At 48.5% G+C, this 17,162-nt stretch overlaps 1 protein-coding gene across 1 annotated transcript in view; it reads right to left on the bottom strand.

Moving 5' to 3' along the window:
* The window catches only part of LOC117472173 (solute carrier family 22 member 5-like), a 62,326-nt gene extending 46,429 nt beyond the window's left edge, over window positions 1–15,897 (bottom strand). The window contains exon 1 of the mRNA XM_034117332.1: window positions 15,648–15,897. Within this exon, the coding sequence (XP_033973223.1) occupies window positions 15,648–15,854 (207 nt within the window). The 5' untranslated portion in view covers window positions 15,855–15,897. The remainder of the gene's footprint in view (window positions 1–15,647) is intronic.
* Between the last annotated feature and the right edge of the window lie 1,265 nt (window positions 15,898–17,162).

Genomic DNA, 17,162 nt, shown 5'->3' with positions numbered 1-17,162 from the left:
TATTTTGTACATATTTATTTTACTTTTGCCGTTTTACTTTTAACATGGTTCGCAACATGCTAGCCGACCGCACCTACTCTGCCATATAATATAGCAGAGAGGAACTTCTTCAATTGCGAAACTTCGTGGACAATAATAACTCTCCGACAGACAATGGAGATTCACCATGGCTACCTGTTGCTGTTCTACCTGAGAGACGCAAGAAGAAGACAAAGCGCGGGTGCCGGGCCGGGCTGCTGGTCAGACTGAGGAAACGAGAGAATCGACCCCCTCTTCCGAGTATTCTTCTGGCTAATGTTCAATCCATTGAAAATAAGCTAGATGAACTCAGAAGCCGGATTGCTTTTCAACGGGACATTAAGAACTGTAACGTGTTAATTCTCACTGAGACTTGGCTCAACCCCGCTATCCCGGACTCCGCCATTGTTCCTGATGGATTCTCTATTTTTCATCAGGACCGGACTGCTAACTCGGGGAAAAGTAAGGGAGGCGGTGTGTGTGTAATGACTAATAACAACTGGTGCTCAGATGTGAAGATTATTTCATCGGACTGTTCCGCACATCTAGAGCACCTCATGATCTCATGCCGGGCTTTTCACCTGCCGAGGGAATTCACATCTGTTGTGATAACAGCAGTGTATATCCCCCCGCAGCCGCTCGCCGACAACAACACGGCACTCGATCAGCTGTTTGGGATTATTGATAAAACCGAGACTTCGTGGCCAGATGCGGCGTTCGTTGTGGCCGGAGATTTCAACACCGCCAACATGAAGAAGGTTTTGCCAAAATATTACCAACACATCAGCTGCCCGACGCGCGGGGGAAACATACTGGACCATGTTTATTCCCCTTTCCGAAATGGATATAAGGCTCTCCCTCGCCCTCCCTTCGGCAAATCAGACCATATCTCACTACTGTTGTTGCCTGCTTACAAGCAGAAACAGGAACAGCCCGGTAACAAGGACAGTACAACGATGGAGCGAGGAGTCAGATGCAGCACTGCAGGATTGCTTTGCATCTACGGATTGGAGTGTGTTTGAGGACAATAACATCAACACACACACGGACACTGTCATCTGCTACATTGGGAAATGCATCGATGACGTGGTACCGAAGGTTTCTGTACGGACATTCCCAAAAAAGCCCTGGATAAACTGCGATGTGCGCTGCAAGCTGAAAGTGCGCCCTATCGCGCACAGAGCTGGAGATTTGGAGGAGTACAGGAAGTCTAGGTATGATCTCCGGAGAGCAATTAAAAATGCAAAGAGACAGTACAAAGAGAAGGTGGAATCTGACTTCAAAGGCTGTAACACTAGGAATATGTGGGCGGGACTAAGGACAATGACTGACTACAAAGGAGCAGCGGGGGGTGCTGCGGGAGTGTCTGCGTGCGCATCTCTCCCAGATGAGCTGAACAGTTTTTTTGCACGCTTTGAGAGCAGCCGGGCTGTGGAGGTACAGAGGGACCAGGAGCTACCCTGCCCTTTTGTTTTAAATAGGGCAGATGTGTGTAAATCCTTTAAAAGGGTTAACCCACACAAGGCTCCTGGACCTGATGGCATCCCTGGCCGTGTTCTCAGGGTGTGTGCAGTTCAGCTGGCAGAGGTGTTCACAGACATCTTCAGCAGGTCCCTGTTGCAGTCTGTAGTCCCCACATGCTTCAAACATTCCACTATCGTTCCTGTCCCGAAAAAGACAATCATCACCTGCCCCAACGACTACCGCCCAGTAGCACTCACCTCCACCATAATGAAGTGCTTTGAGCGGTTAGTCAAATCATTCATCACCTCCTCCCTCCCTGAATCTCTGGACCCCCTGCAGTTTGCAGTTTGCAGGGCCTAATTTTGTGGCGCAAGGACCCCCCAGCCTGGTTCTCTCAATACTTTAAGTTTGACATGGAGGAATGCGAGGGCACTTTGCAGGTGACTCTACCCGATTATGAGACACTATTTTGGGGCGTATTTTTTACATTTTCCTGGTTCTCAAAATAGTTTAAGTTCAACATTTTGAGCCATGGAGGAATGCGAGGGCACTTTCCAGGTGACTCTACCCGATTATGAGGCACTATTTTGGGGTATAATTTTTACATTTTGACCCCTTTGCCCGGTTATCACCAAAGTTGAGTTGGATGATTTCGACCATGGAGGAATGTCAGGGGAGTCCGCGGGGGACTCCTGCGGGGTCATGAGGCACTATTTTGGGGTACAATTTTTACATTTTGACCCCTTTTCCCGGTTCTCACCAAAGTTGAGTTGGATGATTTCGACCATGGAGGAATGTCAGGGGAGTCCGCGGGGGACTCCTGCGGGGTCATGAGGCACTATTTTCGGACACTTTTTTCCCATTTTCCCCCCTTTTGCCTGGTTCTTTGTATTTTTATTTATTTTCCTGTTTTGGCCCGTTTGACCCGGTTCCTTCTGCCGGGGGCACTGCCCGGTCCCGGGTGCCCCCCAAGGGCTCGCGTAAAGCCGTTTCACCCCCCACATTGACGGATTTTGACCATTTTTGGCCGGCTCTCACAAAAGTTGAGTTTGTTGATTTTGACCATGGAAGAATGTCAGGGGAGTCCGCGGGGGACTCCTGCGGGGTCATGAGGCACTATTTTCGGACACTTTTTTCCCATTTTCCCCCCTTTTGCCTGGTTCTTTTTATTTTTATTTTTTTTCCTGTTTTGGCCCGTTTGACCCGGTTCCTTCTGCCGGGGGCACTGCCCGGTCCCGGGTGCCCCCCCAGGGCTCGCGTACAGCCGTTTCACCCCCCACATTGACGGATTTTGACCCCTTTGCCCGGTTCTCACCAAAGTTGAGTGTGATGATTGCTGAGTCATGATGCACTATTTTGGGGTACATTTCCCCCATTATCAACACGGACTAGAGATGTCTCGGAGATGGCTCGGAGCCCACACCCTGGTTCTATGTAACCCTGGAGGAATGTCACATGAGTCGACAGGGGACTGCTGCTGGCTAATGAAGGACTATTTTGGGGTACATTTCCCCCATTATCAACACGGACTAGAGATGTCTCGGAGATGGCTCGGAGCCCACACCCTGGTTCTATGTAACCCTGGAGGAATGTCACATGAGTCGACAGGGGACTGCTGCTGGCTAATGAAGGACTATTTTGGGGTACATTTCCCCCATTATCAACACGGACTAGAGATGTCTCGGAGATGGCTCGGAGCCCACACCCTGGTTCTATGTAACCCTGGAGGAATGTCACATGAGTCGACAGGGGACTGCTGCTGGCTAATGAAGGACTATTTTGGGGTACATTTCCCCCATTATCAACACGGACTAGAGATGTCTCGGAGATGGCTCGGAGCCCACACCCTGGTTCTATGTAACCCTGGAGGAATGTCACATGAGTCGACAGGGGACTGCTGCTGGCTAATGAAGGACTATTTTGGGGTACATTTCCCCCATTATCAACACGGACTAGAGATGTCTCGGAGATGGCTCGGAGCCCACACCCTGGTTCTATGTAACCCTGGAGGAATGTCACATGAGTCGACAGGGGACTGCTGCTGGCTAATGAAGCACTATTTCCGGGTACTTTTTTTTCATTTTCACCCAAATTTCCCTGGATGAAATATTTTTTAGTTTTTTTAGTTTTTAGCCCAGTTTTGGCCACAGCGTTGCCTGGAGGATAGGACCGAGATATGACAGACTCTCTGGCCGCCTCACAAGTCACTATTGTCGGACACTTTCTTTGCTTTACCCCGGTTCTATCACTCTTTCCTCCTTTGACCATACAACCCGTTTCCTGCTGGGGTGGTGCCTGGTTCCGGGGTACCCCAAACCCTCTCATGGTCGGGGCACCATGTATTGATGCATCGGACCCAATGTTGCCATCACCAGCCCCGCGTTGGTGCGGAAGTGGGACCATCTGACCCGGTGGTAACCCAATACTTCCCTTCGTCCATGCACCATGAATTGATGCATCGGACCCAGTGTCGCAACCACCGCTCACGCTAACGCATATAAACGGAGAACTATAACATAATTTTGATCAAATTCATTATGTGTGTTTCAGTAAGGATGTCATCTGAATGCCCGGTGTGCAGACTCTTCTATCTGGCATTGAACAAACACCTTAAGCACAAGCATGCAGTGCGGAACTTGGAGGAGAGGGGAATCCTCCTGAAAATAGCCAGTGGAAGGATAAATGTTCGGACCAAACCCTGTCCCATCGCTGGGTGTTCGTACGCTGGGAAGAGACTGGACCGTCATGTAAAACATGACCACCCTGAGTTGTCCCGACATGAGGCACATCAGGTCATGGCAAGGCTGAAGCATAGTGTGGCACTGCAGTTGCTCCATGACCTCCGTGAGACTAACCCCATCATTGGAATGGCTACATCATTGGATATAGACAATGAGGAGGAATACCCCGGGCACCCTCCACCCTTCTCCCCACATACCGAGTGTGACAACGAGGACTGCAGGCAGGTGATGCTGGAAAATGTGGCATTGAGGGCTCAGAAGGATGCCCTCAATGATGAGGTGAAGACCCTGCGCTCCAGGCTGAAAAAGGAGCTAAAACCCAGGAAGCAGAGTGCTGCTGTTCTTGAGGAAGAGGACGAATGTATACGATTTAAGGGCCTGGCAATCCCAAGTACCTCCGGCATAAACACAGTAGCCTCAGGCAGCAATACCCCTGTGAAGAGCCCGGTGAAGACTGTCATGCAGTCCCCAGTAACCTCCGGTAGCGAGACCCCTGTGAGGAGCCCGGTGAAGACTGTCATGCTTGCAGTAGCCTCCGGTGGGAAGAGACCGGTCAAGAACCCTGTGAAGAGCCCAGTGAAGACTGTCATGCTTGCAGTAGCCTCCGGTGGAAAGAGACCGGTCAAGAACCCTGTGAAGAGCCCAGTGAAGACTGTCATATTACCAGTTTCCTCCGGTAGCGAGACCCCTGGGAAGAGCCCGGTGAAGACTGTCATGTTTGCAGTAGCCTCCGGTAGCGAGACCCCTGTGAAGACCCCGGTGAAGACTGTCATGTTTGCAGTAGCCTCCGGTAGCGAGACCCCTGTGAAGACCCCGGTGGAAACTGTCATGTTTGCAGTAGCCTCCGGTAGCGAGACCCCTGTGAAGACCCCGGTGGAAACTGTCATGTTTGCAGTAGCCTCCGGTAGCGAGACCCCTGTGAAGACCCCGGTGGAAACTGTCATGTTTGCAGTAGCCTCCGGTAGCGAGACCCCTGTGAAGACCCCGGTGGAAACTGTCATGTTTGCAGTAGCCTCCGGTAGCGAGACCCCTGTGAAGACCCCGGTGGAAACTGTCATGTTTGCAGTAGCCTCCGGTAGCGAGACCCCTGTGAAGACCCCGGTGGAAACTGTCATGTTTGCAGTAGCCTCCGGTAGCGAGACCCCTGTATGCCGGAAGACCCGTGCCTCTAAGCTGGCTAATGACTTGCCCTCTCCCTCAAATTACTGGTCCACTGGGTGTGGACGGGGGAATACCATGCGTGAAATCACGTTGCCTAGAAGCATGGAGGCGTACCTTCAGACATACTTGGATCACTGTTTGGGTGTCGCTCCGACAGTAAAACAGAAAGACAATGTTGTGTCGAAGATCAGCCGGATAAAGAACTTCATAGTATACATGGCCCATGGTGTTAACCGCCTGTCAGACTGGCTGTTCCTAAGAAACATGAAGATGATCCGTGGCTGGAGCGAGTATATTGTAAAGCCGGGCCGGGCAGTCACAACATCAGAGTTCTTCCTGAAGAATGTGCACCAGTTCATGGGGTACATGTCTGAGTCAAAGCCCCGGGGGTGCAAGCTCACCCAGTCTGATATGACCCACATAATGAGAGAGGTGAAAGCCAACATGAAACACTTGAATAAGGCAGTCACTCTACATCAGTTTAAGGTGAAGAGGAACAAACTGGATCGTCTGCCGAGCCAGGCGGAGCTTCTCGCCGCCATGGCGGCCGCTGAGAAGCGCATCCCGGAGCTCCTCGACCTGATGGCCGGCACGCCGACCTCAACCACCCAGAAGCTTCTCTATGGCTATCTCACCCTCCATTGGAGCCTCCTGTATGGCCACCGTACGGGCGTGTACGCAAACATGAAAAACAGTGAGGTCTTAGAGGCAGCCATAAGGGGAACTGCTGAGGGCTACATCATCCATGTGCAGGATCACAAGACGGCCAAGACATATGGCGAAGCACAGCTGGCGCTTACAGTAGAGGAGTTTAGCTGGGTCATGCGGTGGATGGGGATTAAAGAGGCATTGCTGGGTCCTCAGAATGAATTCTTCCTTTTCACAAGGGGGAATCGGGCCTCCAAGAACCTGAACGCTCACTTGAAGAGGGCATGGGCTGATGCTGGGCTAGAAACAGCCGTCACCTTCACAATCCTGCGCACTGCCCTGGCTGACAATATCAAGCATCACCAAGATCCAGAAAGCCGGTCGATTCTCGCCAGGTTTATGTGTCACGACGTAACCACGGCGGACCGGTTCTACGCGAATGCGCCAGGTATAAAGGAGGCATTGAGAATCCGCTCCATATTCAGGGCGTCATCAGATGCGGCAGCAGCTGCATCATCATCAGAAGGATGTCTACCGCTGTCAGATGGGGAGACCTCCGAAGAGGGCTGCTATAACAGTATTGCTCCATCATCTTCACCTGATGGGTCATTGGAGCGGCAGCAGCAGCGGAAGCGGAAGCGGGAGGGAAAGAGGCCAATGAAGTCGGGACCGGGGCTGGTTGACACTCCTGATGATGGGGCAGGGGCCGTGGACTCAACCTGTTTGCCCTGGTGCACCGTAAGAATTAGACGCCTAATTTGGTCCCCTGAATCCCGCTAAACATTGTGAATATGTATACCGTGTATATAATTATTATTATAATCCTGTGTATACATTTTGTAAATAGTACAATATCTCCAGGGCGCATAACTGCACTTTACAAGCCAGGAAAGGTGCCAGAATCCTGGGCATACATTTTGTTAATAGTGCAACACCTCCAGGGCGCATAACTGCACTTTAAAACGTAGGTTAAGACATTTAGTAGTACTGTTATAGCAGCAGTAGTACGTGTAAATAGTTTATGTTTTAGGCTCTGTGTACTGTGGTTTTTGTTAAAATAAAATAAAAAATAAAAAAAAAACAATAACCTTGATGGTTACCAGGGGCAGAAAAAGTGCCACTTTCCATCAGCACCGGGGAGGCACTCTCCTTGGTGCTGAACCCTGTGATGAGCGCTCAAGTGTTGGCGGAGGAGGTGTAAGCCAGAGGAGGGTGAACAAAAGTTAAAGTGTTTGAACCTCCAGCCCAGAAGGGGGGGTGATGCCGTGAAGAAGGCCGAATATGGATGCTGATGGGCGGACACAGAAGCACCATAAAACCACCCCCTTGTAAGACCACCAGGGGCACGAGAATACCCTCCACAGAAGGGGGGGTGATGCCGTGAAGAAGGCCGAATATGGATGCTGATGGGCGGACACAGAAGCACCATAAAACCACCCCCTTGTAAGGTCACCAGGGGCACGAGAATACCCTCCACAGAAGGGGGGGTGATGCCGTGAAGAAGGCCGAATATGGATGCTGATGGGCGGACACAGAAGCACCATAAAACCACCCCCTTGTAAGGTCACCAGGGGCACGAGAATACCCTCCACAGAAGGGGGGGTGATGCCGTGAAGAAGGCCGAATATGGATGCTGATGGGCGGACACAGAAGCACCATAAAACCACCCCCTTGTAAGGTCACCAGGGGCACGAGGTTCTGGTGGGTGTGAATACCTGTGTTTAGTCCGTGGGGGAGTGCTTAACTGTGGGGGCCCGGGGACTCAGGGTGTGCAAGGTTATGGAGGTCCCACTGTTAGGGGCCCATGCTGGAGGTAATTAGTCCGTCCTTGGGGCTCTGTGAGCGGGCAAAAAGAGGTGATTTCCCCCTGGTCTCTGCTGGAGGTGCAGAGTCCCACTGTTAGGGGCCCATGCTGGAGGTAATTAGTCCGTCCTTCGGGGCTCTGTGAGCGGGCAATGAGAGGTGATTTTCCCGGTCTCCGCCCTGGAGGTGTGAAATAAACAGAGTCCCCCTGTTAGGGACTGGTGCTGGAGGTCTCTAGTCCGTCCTTCGGTGCTCTGTGAGCGGGCAGAGAGAGGTGATTTTCCCCTGGTCTCTGCTGGAGCTGTGAAAGAAACAGAGTCCCACTGTTATGGGGACATGCTGGAGGTCTCGAGTCCGTCCTTCGGTGCTCTGTGAGCGGGCAGAGAGAGGTGATTTTCCCCTGGTCTCTGCTGGAGCTGTGAAAGAAACAGAGTCCCACTGTTATGGGGACATGCTGGAGGTAATTAGTCCGTCCTTGGGGCTCTGTGAGGGGGCAGAGAGAGGTGATTTCCCCCTGGTCTCTGCTGGAGGTGCAGAGTCCCACTGTTAGGGGCCCATGCTGGAGGTAATTAGTCCGTCCTTGGGGCTCTGTGAGCGGGCAGAGAGAGGTGATTTTCCCCTGGTCTCTGCTGGAGCTGTGAAAGAAACAGAGTCCCACTGTTATGGGGACATGCTGGAGGTCTCGAGTCCGTCCTTCGGTGCTCTGTGAGCGGGCAGAGAGAGGTGATTTTCCCCTGGTCTCTGCTGGAGCTGTGAAAGAAACAGAGTCCCACTGTTATGGGGACATGCTGGAGGTAATTAGTCCGTCCTTGGGGCTCTGTGAGGGGGCAGAGAGAGGTGATTTCCCCCTGGTCTCTGCTGGAGGTGCAGAGTCCCACTGTTAGGGGCCCATGCTGGAGGTAATTAGTCCGTCCTTGGGGCTCTGTGAGCGGGCAAAAAGAGGTGATTTCCCCCTGGTCTCTGCTGGAGGTGCAGAGTCCCACTGTTAGGGGCCCATGCTGGAGGTAATTAGTCCGTCCTTCGGGGCTCTGTGAGCGGGCAATGAGAGGTGATTTTCCCGGTCTCCGCCCTGGAGGTGTGAAATAAACAGAGTCCCCCTGTTAGGGACTGGTGCTGGAGGTCTCTAGTCCGTCCTTCGGTGCTCTGTGAGCGGGCAGAGAGAGGTGATTTTCCCCTAGTCTCTGCTGGAGCTGTGAAAGAAACAGAGTCCCACTGTTATGGGGACATGCTGGAGGTCTCGAGTCCGTCCTTCGGTGCTCTGTGAGCGGGCAGAGAGAGGTGATTTTCCCCTGGTCTCTGCTGGAGCTGTGAAAGAAACAGAGTCCCACTGTTATGGGGACATGCTGGAGGTAATTAGTCCGTCCTTGGGGCTCTGTGAGCGGGCAGAGAGAGGTGATTTTCCCCTGGTCTCTGCTGGAGCTGTGAAAGAAACAGAGTCCCACTGTTATGGGGACATGCTGGAGGTAATTAGTCCGTCCTTGGGGCTCTGTGAGGGGGCAGAGAGAGGTGATTTCCCCCTGGTCTCTGCTGGAGGTGCAGAGTCCCACTGTTAGGGGCCCATGCTGGAGGTAATTAGTCCGTCCTTGGGGCTCTGTGAGCGGGCAGAGAGAGGTGATTTTCCCCTGGTCTCTGCTGGAGCTGTGAAAGAAACAGAGTCCCACTGTTATGGGGACATGCTGGAGGTAATTAGTCCGTCCTTGGGGCTCTGTGAGCGGGCAGAGAGAGGTGATTTTCCCCTGGTCTCTGCTGGAGCTGTGAAAGAAACAGAGTCCCACTGTTATGGGGACATGCTGGAGATAATTAGTCCGTCCTTGGGGCTCTGTGAGGGGGCAGAGAGAGGTGATTTCCCCCTGGTCTCTGCTGGAGGTGCAGAGTCCCACTGTTAGGGGCCCATGCTGGAGGTAATTAGTCCGTCCTTGGGGCTCTGTGAGCGGGCAGAGAGAGGTGATTTCCCCCTGGTCTCTGCTGGAGGTGCAGAGTCCCACTGTTAGGGACTGGTGCTGGAGGTCTCTAGTCCGTCCTTCGGGGCTCTGTGAGCGGGCAAAGAGAGTTGGTTTTCCCGGTCTCCGCCCTGGAGGTGTGAATGCAGGTGCCTGCATTTAAACAGATTCACCAGTTTATAACATTACTTTAGCCCTGATCAGAGCCCTGTTTTATGGGTAAGAAAGTGGCTTTTTTCCAGTTCTGCCTCCATAGGCGTCTTCGTCGTCATTTTTCCATTACCGACACTTCTTTTGCCTCCGTCTAACTCCACTTTTTCCATGTGTAACATTGTTCCTTCTGTATTGCCCCTTCTTCCGCAGCACAGTCACAGCTGTTCCCTGATTCGCGGGACCCGCAGCCTCTTTTGACTTCGGAGCCTTTCCCTTTACATTTTCTTCCACTTCCACCACAGCCGTCTTCCCCTTCATTTTCTCTTGCGAAACACTGCCTCGCTTTTCATTTTTGACCGCTGATTCAATGTTTCCCAACACTTCTTTGTCCGTCACTTTCACTTCCTCATTCCTGACGCGTGATATCCGCATTCCAGAAATCACGTTGCTCCTCTTCGTAATATCTTCGGTCCCAGACCTCATATTCTCTCAGGAATAGTCCCCCCCGACAGCTGTGCTGTTCAGGGGGGTTCTCAGCACAAAATCCTCCAAAGATTCCTCCGTAATACCACTTTTTTCCCCGGTTCTCCACCAAACAATCTCGCTGCCTCTGACACAAATGCGCCACCGGGCGTGCACAGGGTGGTATGGCCGTAAGCAAAGAGTTTGGAGGGACATTGGCTTCCTATAGCTGGGTGTCAGAGAGGGGTTGTAGGTCCCCGGGCCCAGTTTGGGTGCTGAAAGGCGGACTGCCCACCTCCATGTCGATGCCCAGCAGCTGGGGGGGGCCTGCTGAAGGTCCCAGGCCGTGCTGTGAGCCTTTCTCCCCCGCTTCAGCACCTGGGCGCTCTCCGGGGTCCTGGAGAGTCATTTCCAGCCTTCTCTCTGCACTTTTTCGGGGGAATGCTCCTCTCCTCTCCTCTCCTCATTGATTCAAACAGATTCAGCAGTTTCTAACAAGACTTTAGCCCTGATCAGAGCCCTGTTTTCTCAAATCGTATTTTCAGAATCTGACCCTCTGCCGTAACTCCGCTCCCCGAGGTCCTAGAGACTCGGCGATAGTACCGTTGGATGCGGGGTACGTGGAAATGGGGGGGTACAAAAAAAGCCTGAACCGAACAGAGCTTGTTATCAAAAGTTATGGATTAGTAGCAAGATTTCACAATGGAGCTCTCCGGGGTGCTGGAGGTCTCTAGTCCGTCCTTGGGGGCTCTGTGAGCGGGCAGAGAGAGGTGATTTCCCCCTGGTCTCTCCTGGAGGTGTGAAATAAACAGAGTGCTACATTTTGTAAATAGTGCAATATCTCCAGGGCGCATAACTGCACTTTACAAGCCAGAAATAATGTTTAAATGGTCGGGGAAAGTATTTTTAAATGTCTGGAAGAGAGTTTTAGACAGTCATTTTGCACGAAATCATTTAACATAGACGCTCTCCTGAAAATGCACAGAATATGTGCTTTTTCAGGAGACCGTCAATGTTAAATGATTTCGTGCAAAATGACTGGCTAAAACCCCGGAATAAGTGTTTGAAAGGCGGGGAAAAGTTGTTTAAAATAGTCTGATACCTCCAGGGCGCATCACCAAAAATGTACAAGCCAGGGAAGATGCCTGAATCCCGGATACTTTAGGTCTGTCACTTAGGGTGACCGCACCACTCCGACGCTCCCGAGAGCGGACGTCCATTGTTTGTAAGGCACCTAAGAGGGAGAATGTACAATTGGGTAAGGGCCTTTTTAACAGACAGGACATTTAGAGTAAAGGTTGGAGCAGATATTTCCAATTATTTTGAAATAGAAAATGGTATTCCCCAAGGGAGTGCAGTCAGTCCAATATTATTTAACATCATGATCAATGATATATTTACATGTTTAGACACATGCATTCAATCGGCTCTATACGCAGATGATGGGGCTATTTGGATGAGGGGAAGAAATGCCCCATACGTAATGGAGAATATAGCTAGAGCGATTAAAAAAGTGGAGAGGTGGTCATATAACTGGGGATTCAAAATGTCAGAAAGCAAGTCATGCTACATGGTATTCACAAACAAACGCAAGATTGATGGCCAACAGCTAACACTATATGATCGTCCAATGACAAAGCTGAATGAGTTCAAATACCTAGGACTGTGGTTTGATAGCAAATATACATGGAAAATGCATATTAATCAAGTGGAAACAAAATGCAAAAAAGTATTACATTTATTGCGAGCTGTAGCTGGATGCAACTGGGGCGCAGACAAACAAGCATTAATAGACATTTACAGATCAATTATGAGGTCCACAATAGACTATGGTTGTATAGTCACTATACAACCATAATCTATTGTGGACCTCATCAATTTTTAAAAGCGGTGTTTTTGCTGCTGCAGCAAAAACATCGCTTTTAAAAATGGATAGAATACAATATAAAGCATTGCGGTTGTGTATTGGAGCGATAAAGTCATCCCCTATCAATGCAGTTCTGATAGAAGCAGGAGAGACGCCTCTGGAGATCAGAAGAGAGAAACTTGCTCTGTCATACTGGGTCAGGCTACAAGGAAGTGGAGAAGAAAATATTTCAAACAGAATATTACAGGATTGCTGGGATTATGCAAAATTCCAGGGACGTGGGTTTGGCTGGACGAGTAAGGAGAGAACGAGGGCATATGGAGTGGAGAATATCACGTTTGCCAAAGCAACCCCATTTAGTAGTGTTCCCCCATGGCTTTTCCCAGAAGCTAACATAGATATGAGTATCATAGAAAGGAAAAAAGAGTGGCAAATAAATGAAGTGGGAATTAAAACAAGTATGTATCTGAATGAAAAGTACTACAATTACCTACAAATGTACACAGATGGTTCTAAGAACAAGGAAGAGTGTGTTGGAGTTGGTATATACATCCCAGACTTTAAAATATCTATTTCAAAAAGAGCGTCTGATCAATTATCAGTGTACACAGCAGAAACGCTTGCTGTAATAATAGGATTACAGTGGGTTGAAGAGGTCAGACCAGATAGGGTGGTGATGTGCACACATTCATTATCCATATTACAAAGCATACAATCAACAACAACTGCCAGAGAAGACATTCTCATAGAACTGAATCATAGCCTGTTAAGACTGCACAGAGGCGGCATAGATCTGCAGTTCTGCTGGGTGCCTGCTCATGAGGGGGTGAAAGGGAACGAGTGTGCTGATAAATTAGCAAAAAGTGCACTTCAAAAGGAAATCACATTACCAGTTCAACTTGGTAAAGGAGAAGGAAAAGCAATAATTAAGAAGAAAGGGATGGAGATCTGGCAGAAAAGGTGGGAGAAAGACCAGAAAGGCAAAGAGTATCACAAAGTACAAAAGACAATTACAATTCATATTTATAAAGAAAGAAACAGAACGGAGGAAATCACGATCTCTAGACTCAGAATAAATCACACGGCTTTGAATGGTACGCTGTATATCATGGGGAAAAGTGACAGTGACAAGTGTGGGAACTGTGGAGTAAAAGAAGATGTAGAACATATCTTGTTACATTGTGACATCTTTAAAGCGGAGAGAGAAAAACTAAAGGCTAAAGTTTTAGAGGCAGAGAGGGAATGGAGTGTGGTTGGTGTTTTGGGAACAAAAGGAGAGGGAGTAAGAGCTATCAGAAAGGCACTGTTTACATTCTTGAGTGAAACTAGGGTAGGGAAAATAATTTAACATTAGGTCAGGAAAGAATATAGATTTTTATTTTTGTTTTATTTATTTCATGTTTTTTGTTGATTTAATTATTTATTTTGATTTATTTTGATTAGATCATAGGTTAAAGAGTTGGTATGATATGATGATTCATACTCATGTACAGTAGGTGGCGGTATGCACCTTTTAAGTTGTTTGCAATCCGCCAAAAACGAAGAGAAGAAGAAGAAGAAGCAAAAACGCCGATGCGGCTGTCACTACCCGATCCGTTCACCTGCCCGATCGGTACTGCGCATGTGCGAGATGGTCCGCCATATTGGACAACTACATACGGCAACTCTAATAGGACACTTGACACAGTGGCTTTTGGCAAAGCAGAAAAAGAACCGAGAGAGATTATTGTTATTACAACGTGACTTCACTATTATTTAACAACTCTTTTTTTTTTGTCAGAGTAAGTGAGACATGGATTTAACTTCTGTTAGACAGCTATCATACTGAATAAATATTTACTGTGAATGTATGCAAAAATGTATGGCATATAGCTGTCTAACAGAAGTTAAATCCATTTCTCACTTATTCTGACAATGTACTTAACCCCAAATAAAAGAACCCAATAAAAAGAGTTGTTAAATAATAGTGAAGTCACGTTGTAATAACAATAACTCATCTCTATCAGTTCTTTTTCTGCTTCGCCAAAAGCCACTGTGTCAAATGTCCTATTAGAGTTGCCGTATGTAGTTGTCCAATATGGCGGACCATCTCGCACATGCGCAGTACCGATCGGGCAGGTGAACGGATCGGGTAGTGACAGCGGCTTTCACACCGGCGCTTTTCACTTTCTAGCTCCTCGCGAGAGCTTTTCTGGTTCAGCTCCCGTTTCCCTTTTCAGCTCCCGCTCTGTTCACACTGCCCAGAGCTGCCGCTGCTGCGTCATGACGTCACAGTTTACGTCGCTGATTTTCTCCCACAACAACAACGGGCCGGGGACTGCATCGGGTCGATGATCGTGTTGCTTTTAATCATACGAAGCCAGATTAAATTAAATAACAACTTCTCCAACCTTATACTTTTCTCCAGAGTGCCGTGGTTCATTGTTTATTAATGTGTTTCAGCGGCATTTACCGACCGCTGCAGTGCTGGCTGCTCTTCCACGGGAGTGTATTCTCCCGTTAGCTCCGGGTTAGCTCACACGGCTCTAAAGTATTCACTGTCTGACTGTCACACAAGCAGCTGATACATATCCCCAGTTCCCCTTAAGTGAATGTGTGTCAGTCTGAATTGACGCTGTTTGGCATCACAACGCTGTTATGAAAGTTTCTCTGGTATAACATGGGTGATGTTAGCATAGCAACCGAAGCTAAACTGACTACTTGCTAAGCCGTTTCCTATAGGCACATTTTACCGGCGTATTTTTCATTATGATTCTACTTCTGATAGTCGGACATGACAACCTGTATAGCCCATGTATCTCCACAATGATCAATAACAGCGAACGGATGGTCAAAGTAAGGTTTCCTGCACGCCTCGACGTAAGAGACGTAAGCGACGCCGCGTCATAGCTCCGAAGCTCTTGCCTCTGGACCGACAATTTTTTGGAGCTGGAAGTGAACCGCATTCCGGAGCTATGACGCGCCGCCGCTGCGGTGTGAACAGGAAAAACCGGCGCTTTTCAGGCTCTAGCTCCCAGCAGGAGCTGGAAAAGCGCCGGTGTGAAAGGGGTCTGACAGGAGAGCTCTCCTTGGAAAAATTATTTTATTTTTTTGATACTGATACTTCAGTAAATCATCCGATTTATTTTTCCACCCCTGGATACAACATTATGGCATTGACAACCGTGTCCTTACATTATCTTTTCCACCACAGTCCAAAGTATAGACTAATTGATCACTTTATGAGCCTCCTTTAACTTTTTACAGCAGACTCGTAAAAAAACTAAAAACATGCTGCACATCTGAACAAAAGTATTGTGAAAACAAATTAACATTTTGTTTCTGGTTTGGCGAGTGTAATAATTCATAATGAGGGAATAAAACTGCTACATTCTTCATTTTTTGTATTACCTCTATCGGGATTATTGCATCGCGCCAATCTTGAGTCAGGCTTTCCTCAGGAATCAGGCAGTGGTGTCTGGGAATGTCTGTCAGAAAGACAACGGAGAAAGCGCCTAATCCATTGGGCACGATGCTGGCACAGAGCAGGAAGAAGACAACCTGCTGGAAACGTCCCCACTGACCCAGAAAAGCAGTGGACTCATCGTAATCCTCCATAGCCTGAGTATTAACTGTTTTCTCCCAAGCTTGCAGAAAAATTCCTTTTCCAACTCAACAGAATGAAGACATACAGTTTGCAGTCTCTTAAAACTGTGAGATAGCCACGCCCTTTAATAGATAACCATGAATGCCAACAAAGAAATACAAAAATAAGAATTTTACAGCATTTCTCAAGCAATCATTTCCTCTTAGGTCTGCTGTTTAATATCTATTTAATGTTGTTATAACTTGCTTTTATTACTGGCTAGTACAGTAAAAGTTATTTTGCCTTTCATCTGAAACATTCCTTTGCTGCAACACTAATCATTTTCCTAGCCATAGCTGACAGGAATCAAGCATGTATAAGCCACATTGCTACACATATTACAATTACTTGTATATAGACTCTCCTTGCAGTATTTATATTATATTGTATTTGTATTTACTTCTATGTACAAATGACAAAAAAAGCCTTGAATCTTGAATCTGTTTTTTTATTATCCTTGTCAGGTTATATATTACAAAGGTCAAACGGTATAGTTTATGGATGCAATTTTTTGCTGACAACGCAAATGGCTATTACAACAAACATGTGAACTGTGCAACTTTTGTCTAGTGAACATGTTGTGCTGTTCTCTGATGTTAGGTTAATCTTTCACAGCAAAACATGAATTCACATTTAACAGGTCACCCTTATAACAGTAATAACGGAAACCTGTCTCTGTCTAGACCAGGGCTCTCCAACACGTCGATCGCGAGCTACCGGTAGCTCGCGGGCAGCTTTTCAGTAGCTCGCCGCTCGATTATTGATTATAGCGTAGTAAGGTTGCTTATTGATTTTTCGGCCGCGGCTGGACAATAACGTTTTTTTATTTTAGAATTTTTTCTGTCACACGAATATCAAATGGTCGGTGACGCAGAGATCAAGGAACAGACGTGACAGCAGCACAGCGACAACACACACGGAGCAGTCTGCTTTCTCCACCAACACCAGTCCAGAACTAACAGCAGAATGACCCGCTCTGAATCAGGCCCTGTCGCTGCGCGTCAGAGACACACAGGGAGGGATTTGTGTTTTTTGAAAAACACTCGTTATCGTCATGTCAGGTTTTTGGTGGATTTAATCAAGTCTTGGATTGCAGAGTATGAATGTCCTCTTGCTATTTTCAGTTGATAAATACTTGTGTAAAGTTTGTGAAGGCAGGAGGAAAGCTTCCGCGATCACCGTCTCCTCTCCGTTCCTCCAAACCCCGCCCCCTCCCTGAAAATAATGAGTGACAGGCTGATAGTGACCCGATAGAAACTTTATTATTCACTTAATCACTG

The sequence above is a fragment of the Trematomus bernacchii genome, unplaced genomic scaffold (assembly GCF_902827165.1).
Source record: "Trematomus bernacchii unplaced genomic scaffold, fTreBer1.1, whole genome shotgun sequence".
Classification (NCBI taxonomy): domain Eukaryota; kingdom Metazoa; phylum Chordata; class Actinopteri; order Perciformes; family Nototheniidae; genus Trematomus; species Trematomus bernacchii.
The sequence above is the reverse complement of the archived record's forward strand: the minus strand, read 5'-3'. Positions and strand labels throughout refer to the sequence as shown.